Below are 26,195 nucleotides of genomic sequence, written 5' to 3' on the forward strand. Positions count from 1 at the left end.
CTTGAAGCCCCAGCTCCCGGAGTCGAGTGGATATGTGATGATTTCAGCCGTCACTCTTAAAGAAAAATGAAGTTTCTAGCCCTCGTGGCTGTGGAGAAAGCTTCAAAATATGACCGCAGTGCACTCAAAAGGCTCAAAAAGCAGAAGGCAAATAAAAATAACACCAAATCTATTATTTTTACATGATATGATGATTTTAAAGCTAATCTCATGATTTTTGGTGAGCCTGATTCATGATTTTTGAACATTTGGGATTGGCAATAGTGTTTATGTGAAAATATCAGCTTCACTCCTGTTTAAAGTCAGTTTCTAGTATATTATTTATAGTAGCATAACACCCCTAGAGCCCCAGGCAGGTGCAGTTTAAACTCACGGGGCCCTGCCCTAGTAGGATGTTTCCAAAAGTTAAATGATCTATTCCAAGCTTGGTGAACTTCAAAAAAGTGATAGAAAGTAAGCTAGATTTTTCTATAATTGTTGTATTCAAGAGTTAGTAACAAAGTAAGAATATATATTAAAATTTTAAACCTAACCAATGTCCCTTAAGTGAGTTGACAAGATGTCAGAATATGTTAGTTTTAGAGTCTAATATTTATTTAAATTTCTTTACATAGGAATTAGATACAGTTCTCCTGTCAGATAATAACTTTTAAGTTATTATCTGCAAAAAAAAAAAAAAAAAAAAAAAAAAAGAGTTTTCAGGTGCCTAAGTAGCCCTGGAATCACGGTTAAAGTGCCCCCCCTCCCACACCCTGCTTCGTGGGGCCCCTAGCACCCCCACGTCCTGTAGAAAGCCCTAACATCTGGGCTGAAGCCTCTTACCCTGCCACTGCCCGGCAAGCAGGCAGGGATGGCACAGCCCAGCACTTCCTTCCCTAGCTGCAACCTCGCAAACCTGCCTTCCACTTATTAGCAATCCCCAGACAATGGTATCTTTTTTGCTAGCAACAGAGGGGTTGCTAATAAGTAGATTCTACTGTATCTGGAAATTCTTTGAATCACAGGCACATAGAGAACATATAATGCAGAGAATTCAAACAACACACAGTAACTTCATCCCACCTTAGAGGAGCAAAATCCAGCTCAGTTTGCTGAAACAGGGTATCATCCAAAAACTTCTGACCTTGCACTGAATATGTCATCAGTAGTGGGAGACAGGGAGAGAAGCGACTGTCCTGAATTTCTGTTAAGAGTAAAAATATCATGATGATGTGGTAATAATGCAATAGTCATGGCTTGCTAAGCAACCCCTTACTAATCCAACTGCCCTGCCATCTGGCATAGCTTGCAAGGCTAAAAAATGACAATTATGGTAAAAAAAAATTACATAATCCAGCAATGCTAGTGACTGAAGTAGGTGAATCAAAAAGAAATAATACACATTTCAAAGAAGTTGGTATGGAAGATCACATTATGATTCTTTATACAGACATCCAATTATATAGATGATGGAATTTCAGAAATTAGATGTTTAGAATCTTAGAAAGTAGAGCTAGAAAAGTACTCATAAATCAATCTACCCACCCACCCACCCAGCATGCCCAATTGTCAATGCAGCTTCAATATCCTGGTCAAAGATCCAATCCAGCTAAATGCCAAGCCCCCTCAATTCCCAGTGAAAGGGCTCAGCACTTTACCAGATCTGTCCCTATAGTAGGCTGATGCTTTGCTTTACTGAGCAACAAAGGACAGTCAAGATCCCACTAATCTTCAAAAAAATAGCACCTATGTCTCTGTTTTAGGATCTAAATTACAAGAAAATACCAAGTTTGACAAACAATATTTAAACTTCTATTGATACAGTCTGCACTTTGAATGATTTCAAAATGCTCTAAAAATTGCACAAAGGATCAGATCACTCACCCAAAACTAATATGCACCCACTTCTGGAGACACTCCGGCTTGACAGAGCACACCACCACAATACATTTTTGCAAAGGAAAGTAAACAATAGCTACTACAACTACAGGGGGAACTTAGTATAAGTGAGCTGTAACTTACGAAAGAAGAAAAGGAGGACTTGTGGCACCTTAGAGACTAACCAATTTATTTGAGCATAAGCTTTCGTGAGCTACAGCTCACTTCATCGGATGCAGTATACGATATACAGACTAACACGGCTGTTACTCTGAAACTTACGAAAGCTTATGCTCAAATAAATTTGTTAGTCTCTAAGGTGCCACAAGTCCTCCTTTTCTTTTAGTTAGACAAGAGTATAATTACTCAAATTGGAATTTGGCTCAAACAGCAGAGCTAAAGCTCTTACAGTTGTAAAAGTGCCATGGGATTGTCAATGATCACAAGTGGACCCAGACTGTACACCTAATTCAAAAAGTCATCTTCCTTGACTGTTGATTTGACCACATGATCACCCCCGTCTGAATCCTTCTAGTGGTACCAGTCCACTCTTGCATCAAATTTAAGCTTTTTGTCACCAAGTTCAAAGTGCTATATATTTTGACTTCTCCTACTTGTCCTCCATTGTTAAGCTTCATGTTTCCCCCACCACCTCTGCTCCAATACTTCCCAGCCTTGTCCACCCATTTGCCAGCTTCTCATATAATCACTTCCAGGAAGCCCCATGGTATGAATTCCCATAGCTCATCTACAAAGACCCTGTACAATCCACATCTGAATCCTTTTTAAATATCCACTTCTGCCACACCACTTAGTGAACTGAGCTGACTTGTATGTAAATTACCATTTATTCCCCTTTCCCTAATCCCTGTCTGTCCTTAGACTACGAGCTCTGTAAAGTTGGGACCATCCCTTAAGTGTTTGGAAAGTACCTAGTACATCAAAGTAGCTACTGTAAATAAATTATAAACATTAAATAGAGGCAGTAGCTACATCAGTCCAGTTACCCCAATATTGACTTAACGGGAAGAGAGCCACTGAGGCGATGTTTCCACAGCAACTGGGAAGTGGATTCCCAGCACAGGTAGACAGACTTGTGGTAGCTCAGCTCAAACCAATGTGCTAAAAACAGCAGCATGGACGTTATGCCACTGACAGGAGTTCAGACTAGCTACCTGGGTCGGAGCTCGGGCAGCTAGCATGAGTCACCGCCAGCGCTGCAATGTCCACACTGCTATTTTTAGTGCACTAGCTCTAGCTGAGTCTGTCTACCCAGGCTGCGAATCACACCTCCCACCTGCAGCGTAGACTTCACCATGAGTAAAGGCAACTCCTTGGACTTGCACAATGGTGAGTTTATAAAAAGTAGTACCAAATCACATATTTTTTAGATGGATTTACTAGACAGGTGGTTTCCCTTCCCCACTCAATCAGAACATATCTGGCCAAAGAGTGCTATCTTGGTTAGTTGTCTCTCTACTTGTATTTAAAGCAGAAAGGGCCAAGTGACCTAGTAGATCTTTTCCATCTCTAACTTTTATGATGTTGGGTTTTAGACTTATTTGCATCTTGATGTCTTTGTATAAGACATGGGATCTCTAAACCTCTACCGTAATAGCATAAAATAACCAAAGCCCACAGAATGTGCTAGCGTTAACATCGATTACTATGTCAAGCACTGTTATATTCTGTAGCAGTAAGTGTTTGATTCTCTGGCACATTTGCTTGTTTTATATGCCAATGGTCAGTTTACCCAGTATGAAAAAAACTTTGCACTTATACATTATTTTTCATTAATTATCAACAAAAGCAGATATGGATGTTTTATATCACAAGAAGCAAAACAGCATTTTACAAAAGTTACTTATTTATACCGTAGACCAGCAGAGGCCTTTTAAAAAACACACACCCATTTTGATACAGGTAATATCTCCCATCTAATATGATAGGTGAGCAGATCTCTGGCATTTCCAAAGTATTAAATTATAAAAATCCACCTGGAAAAAAAAAACCATTAAGAACACATTGTATCATCAATCAGGGTGAGAGATTACTGATTCAAATCCTATCTAGTATTTTAGGCTTAGTTTGTGGTTTTGTTTATTTGCTAGATAATCTGCTTTGATCTGTTTGTTATCACTTATCACTTAAAATCTTTCTGTCGTTAATAAACTTGTTTCATGCTTTATTTTAACCAGTGTATTTTGAGTGAAGTGTCTGGGAGAAATCTCAGCTTGGTTAATACAAGCTTGTTGTGCATATCTTTCTCACAGAGAGAGGAAGGTGAACTATATTAATGAGCTTACATTGTATAGATTCCTGTGCAGTGTAAGACAATATAATTCTGGGTTTATACTATAGCAGGGGGTGCAAGCCTGGGGAGCTGGGAAACTGGCTGTCTGTCTTTGAGTGGCTTAGGTAAAAAACTGAGGTAGCTCAAAGAAAAGGAGGACTTGTGGCACCTGAGAGACTAACAAATTTATTTGAGCATAAGCTTTCATGAGCTACAGCTCACTTCATTGGATGCATTCAGTGGAAAATACCGTGGGGAGATTTATATACATAGAGAACATGAAACAATGGGTGTTACCATACGCACTGTAAGGAGAGTGATCAGCTACGGTGAGCTATTACCAGCAGGAGAGTGGGGGGGGAGGAGGGGAACGACCTTTTGTAGTGATAATCAACGTGGGCCATTTCCAGCAGCTGACAACGTCTGAGGAATGGGAGAGAGGAGGGGGGAATATACATGGGGAAATAGTTTTACTTTGTGTAATGACCCATCCACTCCCAGTCTCTATTCAAACCTAAGGATCTACAACCTATCCTGAAGGACGACCCATCACTCTCACAGGTCTTGGGAGACAAGCCAATCCTTGCTTACAGACAGCCCCACAACCTGAAGCAAATACTCACCAGCAACCACACACCACACAACAGAACCACTAACCCAGGAACCTATCCTTGCAACAAAGCCCGTTGCCAACTGTGTCCACATATCTATTCAGGGGACACCATCACAGGGCCTAATCATATCAGCCACACTATCAGAGGCTCGTTCACCTGCACATCTACCAATGTGATAGATGCCATCATGTGCCAGCAATGCCCCTCTGCCATGTACATTGGTCAAACTGGACAGTCTCTACATAAAAGAATAAATGGACACAAATCAGACGTCAAGAATTATTACATTCAAAAATCAATTGGAGAACACTTCAATCTCTTTGGTCACTCGATTACAGACCTAAAAGTTGCAATTCTTCAACAAAAAACTTCAAAAACAGACTCCAACGAGAGACTGCTGAATTGGAATTAATTTACTTGATACAATTAACTTAGGTTTGAATAGAGACTGGGAGTGGATGGGTCATTACACAAAGTAAAACTATTTCCCCATGTTTATTTCCACCCCCCGCCCCCCCGACACCTCCCACTGTTCCTCAGACGTTCTTGTCAACTGCTGGAAATGGCCCACCTTGATTATCACTGCAAAAGGTTCCCCCCCTCCCCGGCTCTCCTACTGGTAATAGCTCACCTTACCTGATCACTCTCCTTACAGCGTGTATGGTAACACCCATTGTTTCACGTTCTCTGTGTATATAAATCGCCCCACTGTATTTTCCACTGAATACATCTGATGAAGTGAGCTGTAGCTCACGAAAGCTTATACTCAAATAAATTTGTTAGTCTCTCAGGTGCCACAAGTCCTCCTTTTCTTTTTGCGAATACAGACTAACACTGCTGCTACTCTGAAACCTGAGGTAGCTCAGTTGGGTGTGTGGCGCCACCTGCTGTTGTGTTGATTTTTTGCAAGAAGCTGGGAATGGGCGACAGGAGATGGATCATTTGATGACCACCTGTTCTGTTCATTCCCTCTGGGGCATCTGGCACTGGCCACTGTCGGAAGACAGGATACTGGGCTAGATGGACCTTTAGTCTGACCCAGTATGGCCGTTCTTATGTACTTACGATAAAAGGGCATGGTGAGGCTGTCTGAATCTCCACCAGTGTGAGAAAAGGGCCAGCACAACTGGAGGGTTAGAGCCCACAGTGGTTCCCACAGACTGGACCTTGGGGGTGACAACCCATCACAATACATTTTAGAATTGATGTAGGGGATTTTAATTTTTTTTTTTTTTGGGGGGGGGGGGGCTCCATTATGCAGTGAGGAGATGATTATACGGACTGAGATAATTCCACAGCCACAAAATCATAGACCAAAGGCGGCCCAGAATATGGGTCATTCCCCCCATCCATAATAATAATGTGATCACAAAGCAATTTCAAATAATTCATTCTATCTCAGCTGCTGTTTCTACCATGGTACAAGACACTAAACACCTCAGTCCATGCCTCAAAGCTTACAGTCTAAATAGATTAGACTGGGACACCCACAGAAAAGTTCTGTCCTTTGCCCCCTCCATTCTCTCTCTCACCCTAATTTTCAGTATAATGTTAAGAAATACCAATTTTTCTATCATGGTTTTCTGTGTGTGACTGTAGGAACTTTTGAGATAGCATCTGGAAGTACAGTGGGTATGCGCTTGGTGCTCTTTGATAGCACAGAATGCCAGGTGCAGAAGGCAGCTTGAAAGAAGGCAAGACCAGTGTGTGAGAAGGGAGAGGTGATATGGAATAAATGGCAGTGAAAAAGGCAAAGGGCATGTAATGACAGCAAAGAATCCGTGTGTGGGGGATCACCAGAAATGTCCCAAAACATCTCACCGTACATGTCTGTTTCCCTGGCTTTAAAGTTATTGTGACTAATTATTAAGTCTACAAGCTGGAATAAACTTTCATTTTCTTTAAATTGGCCTTGCATTGAGGCATCTCAATTTATTACTATGAGAGGAGCAAGAGATCTGCAGTGGAGAAAATGAACTACTCTACCCAAACAGTTGTTTTAAACAGAAAAGTAAACTCTGTCTTGTTCTCCCTACCTCTAAGTCCTCAACTTCCCTCTCTCTCTGCTTCCTACCTCCCCACCCCCTGCCTTAAAGCAGCTGGCCACCTCTGAGCTACTGGCCTGCTCCCTGCATGGAGTGACTCTTCGCTCCATGTCAGTTCTTTCCTGGGCTGGATGACCAATGCATCTCATTTCCCCCATAGGTGTCCAGCCTTAGGGGACTGACGGCAGTGGTCAGTGACCAGCAGCGAACAACTGAGTGGGTCAGGGAGGCAAGCTGGAGAAAAAGTGGCAAAGGAAGGAGAAATTCTCAGCAAAGAGGAAGAGGAGCTGGTCAAATTTAGTATAGTCTGATCTTAGACCCATCTTCCAGCACCCTGAACCCTTCCTTCCTCAATACAGTGCCCCCTAGAGGCTAACTGGAAACCAAGGAAGCTGGCTGGTTAAACACGCCCCAAGGGGTTAAATACCTTGCACTAAGCCAGTGTTCTAAGGGTTTAAGGCTACAGAACTAATTCCTTACACAAACACAGTCCTATCAGTTTTAAAAAATGCACTTTCCTCTCCCCTCAGTATTTTTTAAGGTTTTCTAATTTTATGCTGCCTGAATCATCACATTTTTGATCACTCATTTACATCAGGAACAGAAAGATCATCAATATCATATTCTGGCTGCTTATGATGATTTAAGAGTTCATTACACCAAGACGTACCCTAGGTTTTGTGGGCAGAAAAGCAGGTGCATGATGCTCAAAGCAGCAAGTGACGTCAGCGCAACACTCTTTGAGCATCTTGTGTCAAAACAGTAATTCTTCCTGCTGTCACTCTAAAGGTCAAAAGCCTTCTCACAGTTGAATTACCGAGCAAGCAAACATGGGCATGCTACTTTATCTTACAGTCTACTGACAAATCTGAATGCCAGAATCAAATTGCTGTTCATGGAAGATTAAAGAGAAAGGCAAAAACAAAACAGAACTTTCTTGGCTTTGTCAGTTTGCTCTATATGTAGATCAGGTGACCTCAATACAAATTTCATAATGGCATTTAAAAGGAAGCTGCAAGGCAGAGTTAGAAATTCAAAACACTTTTAAAAAAAGAGAAAGTCAATGTTGTTAGAACCAATATTTCCCCCTCAATAAAACAATTTTGAAAATTCAAGCTTGTGTGTTGAGCTACTGCTTAACGTGTACTGTATCAACCTATGCACTCTCTACACATGCAGTTTTTTAGTCACTGCTTCCTAAAGTACCTCGAGAGTCTTCAATATCACATCAAAATCAAGCTCTGCACTCTCTTATGGACAGTGTAAATAGAAGTAACAGGATGAAATTTAGAAAGAGAAAATTTAGCCAAGTATCAGGAGGTTTTCTTCACGATGCAATAGTCCCCAAAGGTAGCAGAATCTTTGGACATTTATATTGGACATTTATACTGGACAAAGCTCTAGAAAAGTACCAAGAGGGAAATGTTGCATTGGAAAGATGAATTGGAAGGGAAATGAATTGGATAATATAAGCTAATGGGTCTCGTCCTTCCCTAACTTCTATGACTTTACAATGAAACTCCATATACAGCAAAATAGAATCGAAGACTAACATGGCTGCTACTCGGAAACCTATATTTATTCAATACATTAAGATGCAACTTTGGTTATAGTGAACCAGTAATAACGCTGAAAACATATAGCACTTTTCATTGTAAGGCTGCTCAAACATTTAATTAAGCCTCACACCACCTTGCAAGGTAGAGAAGAGTTTTCTTTACAGAAGAAAAAACTGAGGCAAAGAAATTCAGGTCTGGTCTTCACTCAGAAAGTCCAAAAAGAAAAGGAGTACTAGTGGCACCTTAGAGACTAACCAATTTATTTGAAGTGAGCTGTAGCTCACGAAAGCTTATGCTCAAATAAATTGCTTAGGGTATGTCTACACTACGGAATTAGATCGAATTTATAGAAGTCGGTTTTTTAGAAATCGGTTTTATATATTCGAGTGTGTGTGTCCCCACAGAAAATGCTCTAAGTGCATTAAGTGCATTAACTGGGCGGAGTGCTTCCACAGTACCGAGGCCAGCATCGACTTCCGGAGTGTTGCACTGTGGGTAGCTATCCCACAGTTGCCGCAGTCTCCACTGCCCATTGGAATTCTGGGTTGAGATCCCAATGCCTGATGGGGCTAAAACATTGTCGCGGGTGGTTCTGGGTACATATCGTCAGGCCCCCGTTCCCTCCCTCCCTCCGTGAAAGCAAGGGCAGACAATCGTTTCGCGCCTTTTTTCCTGAGTTACCTGTGCAGACGCCATACCACGGCAAGCATGGAGCCCGCTCAGGTAACCGTCACCGTATGTCTCCTAGGTGCTGGCAGACGCGGTACTGCATTGCTACACAGTAACAGCAACCCATTGCCTTCTGGCAGCAGACAGTGCAATATGACTGGTAGCTGTCATCGTCATGTCCGAGGTGCTCCTGGCCACATCGGCCAGGAGCGCCTGGGCAGACATGGGCGCAGGGACTAAATTTGGAGTGACTTGACCAGGTCATTCTCTTTAGTCCTGCAGTCAGTCCTATTGAACCGTCTTATGCTGAGGAGGCAGGCGATACAGATTGCTAGCAGTCGTACTGTACCATCTTCTGCTGGGCAGGCAAGAGATGAGGATGGCTAGCAGTCGTATTGCACCATCTTCTGCCAAGCAGCCATGAGATGTGGATGGCATGCAGTCCTTCTGCACTGTCTGCTGCCAGCCAAAGATGTAAAACATAGATGGAGTGGATCAAAACAATAGACCAGATTTGTTTTGTACTCATTTGCTTCCCCCCCCTCCTGTCTAGGGGACTCATTCCTCTAGGTCACACTGCAGTCACTCACAGAGAAGGTGCAGCGAGGTAAATCTAGCCATGTATCAATCAGAGGCCAGGCTAACCCCCTTGTTCCAATAAGAACAATAACTTAGGTGCACCATTTCTTATTGGAACCCTCCGTGAAGTCCTGCTTGAAATACTCCTTGATGTAAAGCCACCCTCTTTGTTGATTTTAGCTCCCTGAAGCCAACCCTGTAAGCCATGTCGTCAGTCGCCCCTCCCTCCGTCAGAGCAACGGCAGACAATCGTTCCGCGCCTTTTTTCTGTGCGGACGCCATACCAAGGCAAGCATGGAGGCCGCTCAGATCACTTTGGCAATTAGGAGCACATTAAACACCACACGCATTATCCAGCAGTATATGCAGCACCAGAACCTGGCAGAGCGATACCGGGCGAGGAGGCGACGTCAGCGTGGTCACGTGAGTGATCAGGACATGGACACAGATTTCTCTGAAAGCATGGGCCCTGCCAATGCATGCATCATGGTGCTAATGGGGCAGGTTCATGCTGTGGAACGCCGATTCTGGGCTCGGGAAACAAGCACAGACTGGTGGGACCTCATAGTGTTGCAGGTCTGGGACGATTCCCAGTGGCTGCGAAACTTTCGCATGCGTAAGGGCACTTTCATGGAACTTTGTGACTTGCTTTCCCCTGCCCTGAAGCGCATGAATACCAAGATGAGAGCAGCCCTCACAGTTGAGAAGCGAGTGGCAATAGCCCTGTGGAAGCTTGCAACGCCAGACAGCTACCGGTCAGTTGGGAATCAATTTGGAGTGGGCAAATCTACTGTTGGGGCTGCTGTGATGCAAGTAGCCCACGCAATCAAAGATCTGCTGATATCAAGGGTAGTGACCCTGGGAAATGTGCAGGTCATAGTGGATGGCTTTGCTGCAATGGGATTCCCTAACTGTGGTGGGGCCACAGACGGAACCCATATCCCTATCTTGGCACCGCAGCACCAAGCCGCCAAGTACATAAACCGCAAGGGGTACTTTTCAATAGTGCTGCAAGCTCTGGTGGATCACAAGGGACGTTTCACCAACATCAACGTGGGATGGCCGGGAAAGGTACATGACGCTCGCATCTTCAGGAACTCTGGTCTGTTTCAAAAGCTGCAGGAAGGGACTTTATTCCCAGACCAGAAAATAACTGTTGGGGGTGCTGAAATGCCTATAGTTATTCTTGGGGACCCAGCCTACCCCTTAATGCCATGGCTCATGAAGCCGTACACAGGCAGCCTGGACAGTAGTCAGGAGCTGTTCAACTACAGGCTGAGCAAGTGCAGAATGGTGGTAGAATGTGCATTTGGACGTTTAAAGGCGCGCTGGCGCAGTTTACTGACTCGCTTAGACCTCAGCAAAACCAATATTCCCACTCTTATTACTGCTTGCTGTGTGCTCCACAATATCTGTGAGAGTAAGGGGGAGACGTTTATGGCGGGGTGGGAGGTTGAGGCAAATCGCCTGGCTGCTGGTTACGCGCAGCCAGACACCAGGGCGGTTAGAAGAGCACAGGAGGGCGCGGTACGCATCAGAGAAGCTTTGAAAACCAGTTTCATGACTGGCCAGGCTACGGTGTGAAGGTTCTGTTTGTTTCTCCTTGATGAAACCCCCCACCCCTTGGTTCACTCTACTTCCCTGCAAGCTAACCACCCTCCCCTCCTCCCTTTAATCATTGCTTGCAGAGGCAATAAAGTCGTTGTTGCTTCACATTCATGCATTCTTTATTCATTCATCACACAAATAGGGGGACGACTACCAAGGTAGCCCAGGAGGGATGGTGGAGGAGGGAAGGAAAATGCCACACAGCACTTTAAAAGTTTACAACTTTAAAATTTATTGAATGCCAGCCTTCTTTTTTTTGGGCAATCAATCCTCTGTGGCGGAGTGGCTGGTTGGCCGGTGGCCCCCCCACCGCGTTCTTGGGCATCTGAGTCAGGAGGCTATGGAACTTGGGGAGGAGGGCAGTTGGTTACACAGGGGCTGTAGTGGCAGTCTGTGCTCCAGCTGCCTTTGCTTGCAGCTCAACCATCCACTGGAGCATACTGGTTTGGTCCTCCAGCAGCCTCAGCATTGAATCCTGCCTCCTCTCATCACTCTGCCGCCACCTTTCAGCTTCAGCCCTGTCTTCAGCCCGCCACTTACTCTCTTCAGCCCGCCACCTCTCCTCCCCGTCATTTTGTGCTTTCCTGCACTCTGACATTATTTGCCTCCACGCATTCGTCTGTGCTCTGTCAGTGTGGGAGGACAGCATGAGCTCAGAGAACATTTCATCACGAGTGCGTTTTTTTTTTCTTTCTAATCTTCACTAGCCTCTGGGAAGGAGAAGATCCTGTGATCATTGAAACACATGCAGCTGGTGGAGAAAAAAAAAGGGACAGCGGTATTTAAAAAGACACATTTTATAAAACACTGGCTACACTCTTTCAGGGTAAACCTTGCTGTTAACATTACATACATAGCACATGTGCTGTCGTTACAAGGTCACATTTTGCCTCCCCCCTGCCGCGTGGCTACCCCCTCAACCCTCCCCGTGGCTAATAGCGGGGAACATTTCTGTTCAGCCGCAGGCAAACAGCTCAGCAGGAACGGGCTCCTCTGAATGTCCCCTTAAGAAAAGCACCCTATTTCAACCAGGAGACCATGAATGATATCTCACCTCTCCTGAGGATAACACAGAGAGATAAAGAACGGATGTTGTTTGAACGCCAGCAAACATACACTGCAATGCTTTGTTGTAAAATGATTCCCGAGTACGTGTTACTGGCCTGGAGTGGTAAAGTGTCCTACCATGAAGGACGCAATAAGGCTGCCCTCCCCAGAAACCTTTTGCAAAGGCTTTGGGAGTACATCCAGGAGAGGCGCGAATGCCAGGGCAAATTAATCCTTTCACATGCTTGCTTTTAAACCATGTATAGTATTTTAAAAGGTACACTCACCGGAGGTCCCTTCTCCGCCTGCCGGGTCCAGGAGGCAGCCTTGGGTGGGTTCGGGGGGTACCGGCTCCAGGTCCAGGGTGAGAAACAGTTCCTGGCTGTCGGGAAAACCAGTTTCTCTGCTTGCTTGCTGTGAGCTATCTACAACCTCATCATCATCATCATCTTCTTCGTCCCCAAAACCTGCTTCCGTGTTGCCTCCATCTCCACTGAAGGAGTCAAACAACACGGCTGGGGTAGTGGTGGCTGAACCCCCTAAAATGGCATGCAGCTCATCATAGAAGCGGCATGTTTGGGGCTCTGACCCGAAGCGGCCGTTCGCCCCTCTGGTTTTCTGGTAGGCTTGCCTCAGCTCCTTCAGTTTCACGCGGCACTGCTTCGGATCTCTGTTATGGCCTCTGTCCTTCATGCCCTGGGAGATTTTGACAAAGGTTTTGGCATTTCGAAAACTGGAACGGAGTTCTGATAGCACGGATTCCTCTCCCCATACAGCGATCAGATCCCGTACCTCCCATTCAGTCCATGCTGGAGCTCTTTTGCGATTCTGGGACTCTATCATGGTCACCTCTGCTGATGAGCTCTGCATGGTCACCTGCAGCTTGCCATGCTGGCCAAACAGGAAATGAGATTCAAAAGTTCGCAGTTCTTTTCCTGTCTACCTGACCAGTGCATCTGAGTTGAGAGTGCTGTCCAGAGCGGTCACAATGGAGCACTCTGGGATAGCTCCCGGAGGCCAATACCGTCGAATTGTGTCCACAGTACCCCAAATTCGACCCGGCAAGGCCGATTTAAGCGCTAATCCACTTGTCAGGGGTGGAGTATGGAAATCGATTTTAAGAGCCCTTTAAGTCGAAATAAAGGGCTTCATCGTGTGGACAGGTGCAGGTTTACATCGATTTAACGCTGCTAAATTCGACCTAAAGTCCTAGTGTAGACCAGGGCTTAATCTCTAAGGTGCCAATAGTACTCCTTTTCTTTTTGCGAATACAGATTAACACGGCTGCTACTCTGAAACCACTGAAAGTCCATGTTCAGTAATCATTATAGCTGCATCAATGCCGAGACGTAAGGGCTTACTTACCCTAGGAAATTACATTGCACTAGAATACCATCCTAAGGCGTCACGGTCACTAACAAGAAGTTGAACAGGGCTTACTACACAGTGTGGACACCAAATGCCATGTTTAACATCTTGACAACTGATCATAGTTAACCCTAAGGCACATCAGTAATATACTGAACAAACAAATTACCCTCAGACAATTTCCAAGGCTCTTCTCCTGCCTCAGCTGAAGAAGACCAAACAAAATATTGGTTCTTCTTTCTACGAAGGATAAAGAGGCAGCCATCATTTTTAAATTTGCTTTACCAGAAGTGTTACAGCTACTGAAGTTAACATAGTGCTAAGTTTTATTTGTCAGTAGCAGATAGTCTCTACCTTATATCCATTTAATGGAAAACTTGGGTATACTGAATACCCTAGAGTTAAGCCAGACCAACTGACACAATGTTAAACAAAACCGTACTTGTTGACAATGAGTGCTAAGTTGTGTTCATCATTGCATTTATTTACCACTGCTCCTCAAGGTCATATTCTAACATGATGTATTTTCTCAGTGTAGACCACCTCTCTGTGTCGGCAAGGGCAAGCTGAGTTTGCACTATGAGAGCTAATTTTACTCAACTAAGCACTTTTAGATCCCTGGAATATCACAAAAGTGGATTCTTTTAACATGTCATCCAATTATGATAAATGTCCCTCTACCCACTAGCACACAATATATTTTTTCATTGAATGTACTCTTTTACATCCTTCATAATCACCGCATGATTTCTGATGAGATGCTTTCCCCCTAAACAGGTGTAAGTTATTTAATGACAGGTTTCAGGGTAGCAGTCGTGTTAGTCTGTATTCGCAAAAAGAAAAGGAGTACTTGTGGCACCTCAGAGACTAACAAATTTATTTGAGCATAAGCTTTCATGAGCTACAGCTCACTTCATCGGATGCATTCAGTGGAAAATACAGTGGGGAGATTTATATACATAGAGAACATGAAACAATGGGTGTTACCATACACCCTGTAAGGAGAGCGATCACTTAAGGTGAGCTATTACCAGCAGGAGTGAGGGGGGCGGGGGGGGGGGGGAGGGCAGGGAAGAAGGAATAAACATGGGGAAATAGTTTTACTTTGTGCAATGACCCATCCACTCCCAGATCTATTCAAACCTAAGGATCTACAACCTATCCTGAAGGACGACCCATCACTGTCACAGATCTTGGGAGACAGGCCAGTCCTTGCTTACAGACAGCCCCACAACCTGAAGCAAATACTCACCAGCAACCACACACCACACAACAGAACCACTAACCCAGGAACCTATCCTTGCAACAAAGCCCGTTGCCAACTGTGTCCACATATCTATTCAGGGGACACCATCATAGGGCCTAATGACATCAGCCACACTATCAGAGGCTCGTTCACCTGCACATCTGCCAATGTGATAGATGCCATCATGTGCCAGCAATGCCCCTCTGCCATGTACATTGGTCAAACTGGACAGTCTCTATGTAAAAGAATAAATGGACACAAATCAGATATCAAGAATTATAACATTCAAAAACCAATTGGAGAACACTTCAATCTCTTTGGTCACTCTTTGGTCAGACCTAAAAGTTGCAATTCTTCAACAAAAAAACTTGGAAAACAGACTCCAACGAGGGACTGCTGAATTGGAATTAATTTTCAAACTGGATACAATTAACTTAGGCTTGAATAAAGACTGGGAGTGGATGGGTCATTACACAAAGTAAAACTATTTCCTCCCCTTCCCCCCCACCCCGTTCCTCAGACGTTCTTGTCAACTGCTGGAAATGGCCCACCTTAAGTGATCACTCTCCTTACAGTAAAAAGAAAAGGAGCACTTGTGGCAATTGGTTAGTCTCTAAGGTGCCACAAGTCCTCCCTTTCTTTTTGCGAATACAGACTAACACGGCTGCTACTCTGAAACTTCTCCTTACAGTGTGTATGGAAACACCCATTGTTTCATGTTCTCTATGTATATAAATATCCCCACTGCATTTTCCACTGAATGCATCCGATGAAGTGAGCTGTAGCTCACGAAAGCTTATGCTCAAACAAATCTGTTCGTCTCTGAGGTGCCAGAAGTACTCCTTTTCTTTTTAAATCATTTAAGGAATTCATTTGAATGCATTCTTCTACCATAGCAGCCTCTTTGATTGCATGCGTGCAATGACTGAGTTACTAGCAATAGGATATGCCTTGAGGTGAGCACCGCCTGGATCCGGTATCCCAAAACCCTTCCCGTGTCCCAAACCCCTGCCCCGAGCCTCCTCCCGCACCCAAAGTCCCTCCCAGAGCCCACGCTCCACACCCCCTCGTGTGCCCCAACGCCCAGCCCTGAGCCCCCTCCCATACTCAAACTCCCTCTCTCTTAGTTAATTGGAATTTTTGACTTACTGGCACCCCCCACTCCTCTAACATGCCGGATAACAAAGCTTTTACTGTATATCCAAGAGGAATCTGATACATTCAGATAAAAAGATTTGTATAAGTCTTATCATGATAAGGTATTTCTAGCTAAAATTCTTCAGAAATAATTATTATTCAGATGCCTTTTGTAACTGAAAATAAAAATCTTATGCAACATTAAGTCATTGACCTAGCTGAAGCATAACAACTTACGTTTATACAGCACCTTTCAACAAAAGTTTCAAAACACTATAAATGTAGATTATTTTTCCCACCAGTGAAATGTATTACAACACTGCACAACGACTGCAGAGAAAATGAAGAATACTTTACCCACTTCAGAAGAGAACGATTTTTTACATAGGGAATTATATACGCTTATCGCTTAGTGGTTTACCTTATCAAAACACTATACAAATTGGACTACTTCATCTTCAACCTTGCTAAGGATTACTCCCCCTTTGCAAGTGGAGACAGTGAGGCAAAAGAGGTTAAGTGACTTGCCCAAGGTCACAGTGCAAGCCACTTGCAGAAGCAGGATTACAACTCATACATTTTTAAGGCCTGCAGGAACCATTATATCATCTAGTTAGGAACCCCCACCTCTGAGTTCACTCATCCTTGCCTTTCTAATTATAGTTACCAAGACTGGAATTTTGTTCAAACACTAAAGATAACAGGTTCTCTTGCTAAAGTAAGATACAAGTGGTCAGGTTCCTCATTCCAAAGATGGACCTTGACAACAAAACTACATAGGATTTATTTTGAAAAACCATTGATCAGAGCTGTAGTAAATTAAATCCATGCTAAGGATTGTGAATGCTCAGTAAGCAACTAAGTTTATCTTGTTAAAAGATTATTCAATATACCCAATAGCGGAGTGTGTGCCATGTCGCCTGTATGCTGCCTTCCAAGCTCTTCTGTCGGAGTCAACAAGCCTTCCTCCAGAGTAGGGAACTCTGTCAAGTCATTTCCACCACCAGTCAGGCCCAACCTCATCCCTGATGTTGCCGCTAGATGGCTGACATCCATTTCTGCTGGAAGCTGATACCATGACTCCATTCCCTACAACAATTTGGAAGAAAAATTCTTTAATTTTTAATTAGTCTTACTTTTGCTTCCAAAATCAAAAGTTTAATAATAAGCTATTTGTATTATTATTGCATTAAAATGTATTTTATAGTATAAACAGACTGTTCTTCTATTTAAATGTCTTGAATATATTCCTATCTACTCAGGTATAAATAAAGGCCCCAACCAAAGTAAGACAGTTAAATCCAAATGTGGTAAAGAGAAGCATGCAATATCACTGGTGCATTAAAAACAGACTTCACTCCGATATAAACTTTGAATGTGACTCAACAGCATTACAAATATGGCCCTTGTACCAGTCAACGCTGGTCAGTTTCCTTGCAGGATGATTCTTTAAGAGAAGGAAAGCCCTTTTGGGATGTCACATTTTCAAAAGGATCTCCCAACTGCACAATCAAGAATTACAAGGTGAATGTCCTACCCTTCAAGTGTGGGTAACAGAAGGCACCAGAAATCTGACAAAAAGTCACCAACAATGTTCATTCATAACTACTAAAGCGTGCAGTGAGCATTGTACTTGGTAGAAGACAGACCCTCCATAGGGCTAAGACAGAAGGCAACATGAATTGCAGAGGAGGGAAAGGGGTTAAGAAAGGCCTTCAACCAATGTTCCCTCTAATTTTTTACATCCATGTGCGAATGAATTTTGTTATGTGCACCAATATGGAGTTGATGTGTGGCAGGGGTGGGGTCAAGAGGTTCGGAGTGTGGGAGGGGGCTCACGGCTGGGGCAGAGGGTTGAGGTGCAGGGGGGTGATGGCTCTGGCTGGGGGTGTGAGCTCTGGGGAGGGGCCTGGGATAAAGGGTTTGGGGGGTGCGAGAAGGGGCTCAGGGCTAGGGCAGATGGTTCTTGTGTGAGGGGGGGTGAGGGCTCTTGCTTGGGGCGTGGGCTCTGGGGTAGGGCTGAGGATGAGGGGTTTGGGGTGCTGGAGGGGGCTCAGAGCTGGGGCAGAAGGTTGGGATGGGGGGGGTGAGGGGCTCTGGGGTGGGGCCGGAGATGAGGAGTTTGGGGTGCAGGCTGCCTGGGGGCTGCAGCAGGGAGAGAGGACTCTCCCCAGCCATCTCTCGCTGCAGCAGCCCGGGGCCAGGGGAAGAGGTGCCTTTCCCCGGCCCCAGCAGCTCCGGAACTGGGGCCGGGGGAAAAGGCGCCTCTCCCCGCCTGCATGGCCCTTGATAGCCGGCTGCATGGCCACACAGCTTACAGGGAACTTAGCCTTCAACCCCTTACTGCTAGGTCCACGGTTTAAGAAAAGGCATGGGAGGTAAGTGCGGGGAGCAAAATATTGAGTGCACACAGGGAACCTGAAGATAAGGGAGAGAGGAACAATAAGTTTTCTTCAAGTTTTCCATCTGGATAAAAGCCTCCAATCCTCTCTAATGTCCAGCATCCCCGTATTCCACTAAGGTACAACAACTCCCTCCACCAACATACCTCCTACAGATTTGCAAACATTTAGAGGACAGCACCCTGCTTTGATGGGCCACATATTACCTGACCGAGCAAAGGTCCCCTCCAGCAAATCTTGAATGCCAGCCCATTTTAAACATTGGCACTTTTTATTTTAAGAATCCAGGGAATTTTGTAAACCAAAAACTTTTGCCCCCAAAAAATTAAAGGTTGAAAATGTGTTTCAAAGGAGCCCAGTTAACTCTCCCCCTCAAATACACTTTCTACACAAAAATACTTTTAAAAAAAGTTACAAAACCTGCAAATGAACAGTTGAAGCACCCAGTCATTTCCCCCACTACCACAAGTCTCTCATCACTCAATATCAGCCACCCAAACTGAACTCTGCCTCCAAATAAAATTTGGAAAAAAAAAAAAATATATATCTATATCTATATCTATATCTATATCTATATATATGCAAAAGGTCAAAAAATATATTACTGGGGGATTATAAATCTTAGTTCTTATTCAAGACATCAATTTCTAATAATTTGTTATTTGACCCTGGTATATAGTTTTGGATATATTTTATTGGAAGGCAACGTTAAGTTTGCAGTGTAAATCAGGTAGGACGGCAGTAAGTGATAGAAGACTATATCACCTTGGGGAACTACCTGGATTCCTTCTTGTTAGAGGCTAGCTAAAGTTCCCCTGTGATTGAACACACCCCTGTATTCACATCCTACAGACTACCATAATCATCTTTGTACAAAATAGGCCTTGTGAGGTACCACTTGAAAACTCATAACTCACTGGTAAATAATATCATGATGAAATATATATATAGCAACATTATATGTAAAATTAAATCCCCCTGTATAATGTTATTATCACATGTTCAAAACCACACAGCCCTGCACGGATACAACTACACTACATCGCCAACGGTTGTTAATCAGATCTGTCCTAAACAAAGTACTGTGTATTTACCTCAATTTACATATAAGTAGTAAACAGGGCCAGTAAGACAGCAGGGGAAGCAGAGCAGATCAAATATGCATTTTAGCAAACAAGTGGGGAGAAAGAGCACGGTGTCTCCTTGATCACCATACTCCATGTCGCCTTCCTCACTGTTTGAATGAACTTTGCTTTGAGAGGTAATCTTCAGAAGAATCCACTTCAAAGTTTCACTAGACTAGCTCGTCAATTTTTCCTGTAACCAATTCTGATTTTTATGCCTTATTACTTGTATTCACTTAAAATCTCTCTCTTTATAGTTCATAAAGTTGGTTTAGTGTTTTATCTAATCCAATGTGTTTGAATGGAAGTGTCTGGGAAACTAAATTTGGGGTAACAAAGTGTGCATATTATTTCTATTAAAGAAATACAGACTTTATATGAATTTGTATTGTCCAGGAGAGGGCTGGGCAATACAGGACATACATTGCTGGGGGGAAATCTAGGACTGGTGGTATGTTGGGGTCAGCCCATATTATAACCAAAGCTGGTAAGAACCAAGGTGTGGCTGGCTGGCTACAGCACATACTCTGACATAGCTGGGAGTGACTTGCATGCGGGAGGCTGTTTGTGAGCATTCCAGACTGGAGGCTACAGCAGCAAAGCCGTGTAAAGGGCACCCCAGTTTAGAGGGCAGGTGACACACAGGTACTCATTAGTCTGGATTGTACACTGGGTATGTCACAGAATCAACAAAAAAACCTCCCCCACCTGAATACCACTATGGCTTTGCTAAGGAAACATACTACAGTAAAAGCTATTTTATCTGGCATGTTGGGGAAATGGGGGGTGCCAGTAAGTGAAAAATGCCAGTTAATTAAGAGGGAGGGAATTTGAGTGCGGGGCTTGGGGTTTGGGTGCAGCTCTGGGAGGGAGTTTGGGTGTGCAAGGAGGCTCGGGGCAGCGGGCTGGGGTGCCAGATGCGGTGGGCACTCACCTCAGGCAGCTCCCCGCAAGCAGCGACCTGTCCTGGCTGCTCCTAGGTGGAGGCGTAGCAGGCAGCTCTGCACAGTGCTCCCGTCCTGCCCCAAGCACTAGCTCCACAGGACCCATTGGCTGGGAACCATGGCCTTGGGAGCTGTGGGGGCAGCGCCTGTGGGCGAAGACAGCGCGCAGAGCCACCTGCCACACCTCTGCCCATGAGCAGCTGGGACAGGTTGCCACTTGCAGGGAGCCGCCTGAGGTCAGCGCCCCCACCCCAGATCCAACAGCCTGCACCCCCTCCTGTGCCCAAACCCGCTGCCCTGAGCTCCCTCCCACACCCAAACTCCCTCCCAGAGCCTGCGCTCCACACCCCATCCCGTGCCCCAACACTCTGCCAGACCTGTACCAACCGGACTATAAACCGGAATTTCAATGAAGATCAGAAATGCCTGTTTATAGAGCTTTCTGGTTGGCAAAGTGCCAGATAAAACAGCTTTTATTGTAATATGTTGCATGAAACAAACAACCAGCTCTGTAATAAAAAAAATTCCACATGATCTCTCAACTGTGCGAGCTGGTCATCACCTGACCTATCTGAAACTCCAAAGCCACTTTTGACATCTGTAGGATCATGTCTGACATATGCACAAATCAACAAAGTAGGAAAAAATATTTTTGGATGGCTATCTAGATCATACCTCTAATGGCAAACATTAGAAAAAATTATTGCTTTTGAAAAATTAGTGTTTTATTTTTAAATTTAAAATAGGGACTTGACAGAGATATTTAAGACATTGCTGTGTTTTAATGTAATACTCCCCATACCTTCTCTAACAGAAGTATTAGGCTAATGTATTGAGTAATTTATTTTAATAAAGTAAAATTACAGACTTGCCTTATAAATCAAAATGTCCCTGATAAAAATTAGGAGTTTTTTTGGTGTTATTCCTTTCTTTCTATTTATCTTATAATTTACTACAGTTTTATTAACTGTTTTCTACTAGTTCACATAGTTCTTTGGAAGTCATCATATGGCATTAAAGTGTGCTGCTACATCAATCCACCAGCAAAAGTCTGAACTCAAAGAAGGAAAGAAGCAGAGGGGAAAAAGCTGAAGTTGATTCCATCGTGGTAGAATGAGTAAGTCTAATCCAAAAGTCATATTTAGACCAGTGGATGCCCTCCTTTGTGAGAAATAAAAGCTGTAAGTAAGGAAACTAATTTTCTCATTATTTGTATTGTGGAACACCCAGAGGAACCAATCAAGAGTGTACTTGGTACTCAACAAACACTTAAAAAAATCATGCTTGACACGAAGAACTTACAAACTAATTTAAGATAACTAAAAACTAAAAATTAACCATTTTCTCATCAGAAAACCCCCAATAACCAAAAATGGGCCTCTATCCTACAAATACTTATGCATGTGCTAAATTTTACACAGTGAAGAGGACCATTAGTTTCAATGGGACCACTAACATTATGTGAAGTTAAGAACATGCATAAATGTTTGCAGGATCACAGTCTTTGGCTGTATTCCCAACATGTATCAATTGCATTACAGATCTCTCACCTGGATACACAGGATTTCAGGTAAGTGAACTCCTTGTCTGATTCTATTTGGATAAACAAGGATCTACTAAAGGTGTATTTGAAATACCTGATTAACGGCAGATCTCTGTCGGATTGCTTCTCCCAAGGAGATCCCACTGGCAGTTGAAATCTGGGTCCCACTGCTGCTTTGGCTTAACAACTCTTCCTTCCATCCACGGTGTGGTGGCGTTGTAGCAATAGGCTAAAATCATTTTTTTAAAGAGAGAAGTAAAAATTTATTTTCATGATCCTTCGAGGTACAGAGCCATTTAAGTTGTAATGTATTATGCAATATCAGTAAAAGCAGATAGTTGCTGGCCCAAACTAATGAGATAAGAAACACATGCTGTAGCTGGAGGTGCAAAGGGGGAAAGTTAATTTGTGCATAACATTTCTAGTTTTACATGCTAAAATAGTAGCAATGAAATATCATCTTCTGTGCATAAGATGATTACTTGCATGAGTCAGGAAATTATCTTTCCCTATTCATGCAGCCTTGTGCAATTCACAGAGAGCTAAGGAAGCATTGTTCTAAGTCAGCCATAAAAATGTTAGCATACTGTGGGGCCATGCGGGTACCCATAGCAGTGCCGCTGACTTGAAGGTGTATATAAAGTCCCCAAATGTGAAATAGTTATGGGTGAGGACAAAGTCACAAAGGTCAGCCACCAGGTTTGCCGTGACATTATCGGGGATACTGTTCCTGACGGCTTGTAGTCCATCTGTGTGTGGAATGTTGGTGTAGAGGAAACTACAATCCATCAGTGATCTTCCAGAAAACACCGCATGGCCCCACAGTACGCTAACATTTTTATGGCCAACTTAGAACAATGCTTCCTTAGCTCTCGTCCCCTAACGCCCCTACTCTATTTGCGCTACATTGATGACATCTTCATCATCTGGACCCATGGAAAAGAAGCCCTTGAGGAATTCCACCATGATTTCAACAATTTCCATCCCACCATCAACCTCAGCCGAGACCAATCCACACAAGCGGTCCATTTCCTGGATACTACTGTGCTAATAAGCGATGGTCACATAAACACCACCTTATACCGGAAACCTACTGACCGCTATACTTACCTACATACCTCCAGCTTCCATCCAGGACACACCACACAATCCATTGTCTACAGCCAAGCTCTAAGATACAACCGCATTTGCTCCAATCCCTCAGACAGAGACAAACACCTACAAGATCTCTATCAAGCATTCTTAAAACTATAATAACCACCTGCTAAAGTGAAAAAACAGACTGACAGAGCCAGAAGAGTACCCAGAAGTCACCAACTACAGGACAGGCCCAACAAAGAAAATAACAGAACGCCACTAGCTGTCACCTTCAGCCCCCAACCAAAACCTCTCCAGTGCATTATCAAAGATTTACAACCTATCCTGAAAAATGATCCCTCACTCTCTCAGATCTTGGGAGACAGACCAGTACACGCTTACAGAGAGCCCCCCAACCTGAAGCAAATACTCACCAGCAACTACACCCCACACAACACAAACGCTAACCCAGGAACCTATCCTTGCAACAAAATCCGATGCCAACTCTGTCCACATATTTATTCAAGTGACACCATCATAGGACCTAATCACATTAGCCATGCCATCGGGGCTCGTTCACCTGCACATCTACCAATGTGATATATGCCATCATGTGCCAGCAGTGCCCCTCTGCCATGTACATTGGCCATACCGGACAATCTCCACGCAAAAGAATAAATGGACACAAATCTGACATCAGGAATCATAACATTCAAAAACCGGTAGAACACTTCAACCTCTTTGGCTACTCAGTAAAAGATTTAAGGGTGGCAATTTTGCATCAGAAAAGCTTCAAAAACAGACTCCAACGAGAAACTGTTGAGCTTGAATTAATATGCAAACTAGATACCATTAACTTGGGTTTGAATAGAGACTGGGAGTGGCTGGGTCATTACACATATTGAATCTATTTCTCCATGTTAAGCATCCTGACACTTTCTTGTCAATTGTCTAAATGGGCCATCTTGATTATCAGTACTAAAGTTTTTTTCTCCTGCTGATAATAGCTCATCTTAATTAACTAGCCTCTTACATTCTGTATGGCAATTTCCACCTTCTGTGTGTGCGCGTGTGTGTATTTTCTTACTATATGTTCCATTCTGTACCTCCAGTGAAGTGGGCTGTAGCCCACGAAATCTTATGCTCTTATAAATTTGTTAGTTTCTAAGGTGCCACAAATATTCCTGTTCTTTTTGAAGTTTATATATGTAAGTTTAGGACCCTGAAAAATGTTTAGGGTATTTCCTGGGGAAAAAATAAGTTTGCCTTGCGCCTGCAAAAAACACCTGTCTCAGGGCTTTTGCCTTCATGAGACACCAGATGAAGCTATTTTGTGGTTGGAGTCACATTTCTTCTCTATAGTACACCAAGTATAAGGAGGGAATCCGTGTAGTTGTCTAAGCTCTTAGTAATCCTGGAGCCAGCTTCACAGGCGAGGCAGCCAGTTCCAATCACACCAGCATGAAAGTGTAAAATGAAATCTGTAATGTATTATACAGAGATTCAACTGAAACAAAATTACTCCCTAAGACAAGAAAAGCACTAGTCCAGAAGAGAAGCATCAAACTCAAGCCGATCTAGACAGAGTGTATTGGGGTGCTGGGGTAGCGTAGGGGGAGTGCTGTTGGAGAGTGTCTGGGGTAGCTGAAGTGCATGTCTGCTGTCTAGGTGTTGCTGGGTTCTTTCTGGGTTAGGGAGGGGCTGAGACATCTGGGAGAGCTAGTGTAGGTTGATAGAAGCCATCTGGGAGGGGAGCTAGGGTCTGTCTGGGAAGCAAGGTTCTGCCAAAAGGGCAGTTGTTTGGAGTCCAGCTGGGATCTCTGAAGGACTGGAGATTGGAAGGAGGCACTCCCAGTGGAGGAGCGGGGCATGTCTCTGGGGGTTTACTGAGGGTCTGGCTGAGGTCTCTCTGGGACTAAGATAAGGGATCTGAGGTTCAGCTGGGAGACAAATTTGGGGATAGTACTGAGACCCCTCACCTACTGTCCTCACCAGACACTGCCAGCAACTCCTTTTGTTGCCGCTGATGCTTCAATCCGTCAGTGTCAGTAACCAGAGAGGAAGCGCACACTGGCATCCAAGGGTGTCCAAAAACCATATGTCACGGTGGTCTCTAGTTTCCAGAATGCACAACTGCAGGTCCTGCCCATTGCTTAGCCCAACAGTTCTCAGACTTCATTGCACAGTGATCCCCTTCTGACAACAAAAATTTACTGCACAAGTCCAGGAGGGGGTACCAAAGTTTGAGCCCTCCGGAGCCCCACAGCCCTGGGCAGGCGGGGGCCAAAGCCGTACCTCAAGGGCTTCAGCCCCACGCGGTGGGACTGTAAACTGAGCCTTGCTGCCCAGGGCTGAAGCCTCCAGGCTTTGGCCCCAGGCGGTGGGGCTCGGACTTTGGCCCTGGGCAGTAGGGCTTGGGCTTTGGCCCCAGGCCTCAGCAAGTCTAATGCCTGTACTGGCGATCCCATTAAAACATAGTCCTGACCCACAGCTTGAGAACCACTGGATTTAGCCAAATGTGTGACATTCAGGCTAAGCCAGGGCTTGAGTAATAGGGTTGCCAGATGAGTGACAACTGGTACCCAAGGCTGCAAAGAGGCTGAAAAAGGCTAAGTGGTCATTTCATGGCTTAGCAGTGAAAAAAGAATTCATCCCATCCTCAAGAGTAGGAGAAGAAACTGTCCAACAGCACCATGCCACCAAACCCCTGGTACTAGCTGAATGAGTGTGAGCAAAACATCAATAGGACTGAGCTACCATGAAAAGATGCAAGATAAATGGCATGCTGCATCAGGACGCCATTTAGACTACATTCCAAAAACAAAAAGAAAATAACACTGTTTGAATTTGATTCTCTCCCTAGTAGGCTGTAACGATGCTGGTTCTGGTGGAACCCAACTGAGAGTGCCAATTCAGGACAAATTGTTTAGAGCAGGGCAGTTACAGCTCAAGGCTGAGGTTCCTTTGCACACCAAGGCAAATCAAATGAGCCAGACAGAGAGGACTTTGGTTTTACTCCACTGGCTAACCATAAGTCACACAAGCAATTCCTTTAGACACTCCAGTTTCCCAGTATCACCACA

The 26,195-nt window shown here is 44.2% G+C and overlaps 1 protein-coding gene across 13 annotated transcripts in view; it reads right to left on the reverse strand.

Moving 5' to 3' along the window:
- Window positions 1–26,195, reverse strand: part of ALMS1 (ALMS1 centrosome and basal body associated protein) — a 133,452-nt gene that overhangs the window by 75,035 nt on the left and 32,222 nt on the right. For all 13 annotated transcript variants that reach the window (XM_037898377.2, XM_043544936.1, XM_043544934.1 and 10 more), the window contains exons 2-4: window positions 22,130–22,264; window positions 16,916–17,111; window positions 1,063–1,183 (exon numbers count right to left, since the gene is read on the reverse strand). In XM_037898377.2, coding sequence (XP_037754305.1) covers window positions 1,063–1,183; window positions 16,916–17,111; window positions 22,130–22,264 — 452 coding nt within the window. The remainder of the gene's footprint in view (window positions 1–1,062; window positions 1,184–16,915; window positions 17,112–22,129; window positions 22,265–26,195) is intronic.

Source organism: Chelonia mydas, chromosome 4 (genome assembly GCF_015237465.2).
Source record: "Chelonia mydas isolate rCheMyd1 chromosome 4, rCheMyd1.pri.v2, whole genome shotgun sequence".
Lineage (NCBI taxonomy): Eukaryota > Metazoa > Chordata > Testudines > Cheloniidae > Chelonia > Chelonia mydas.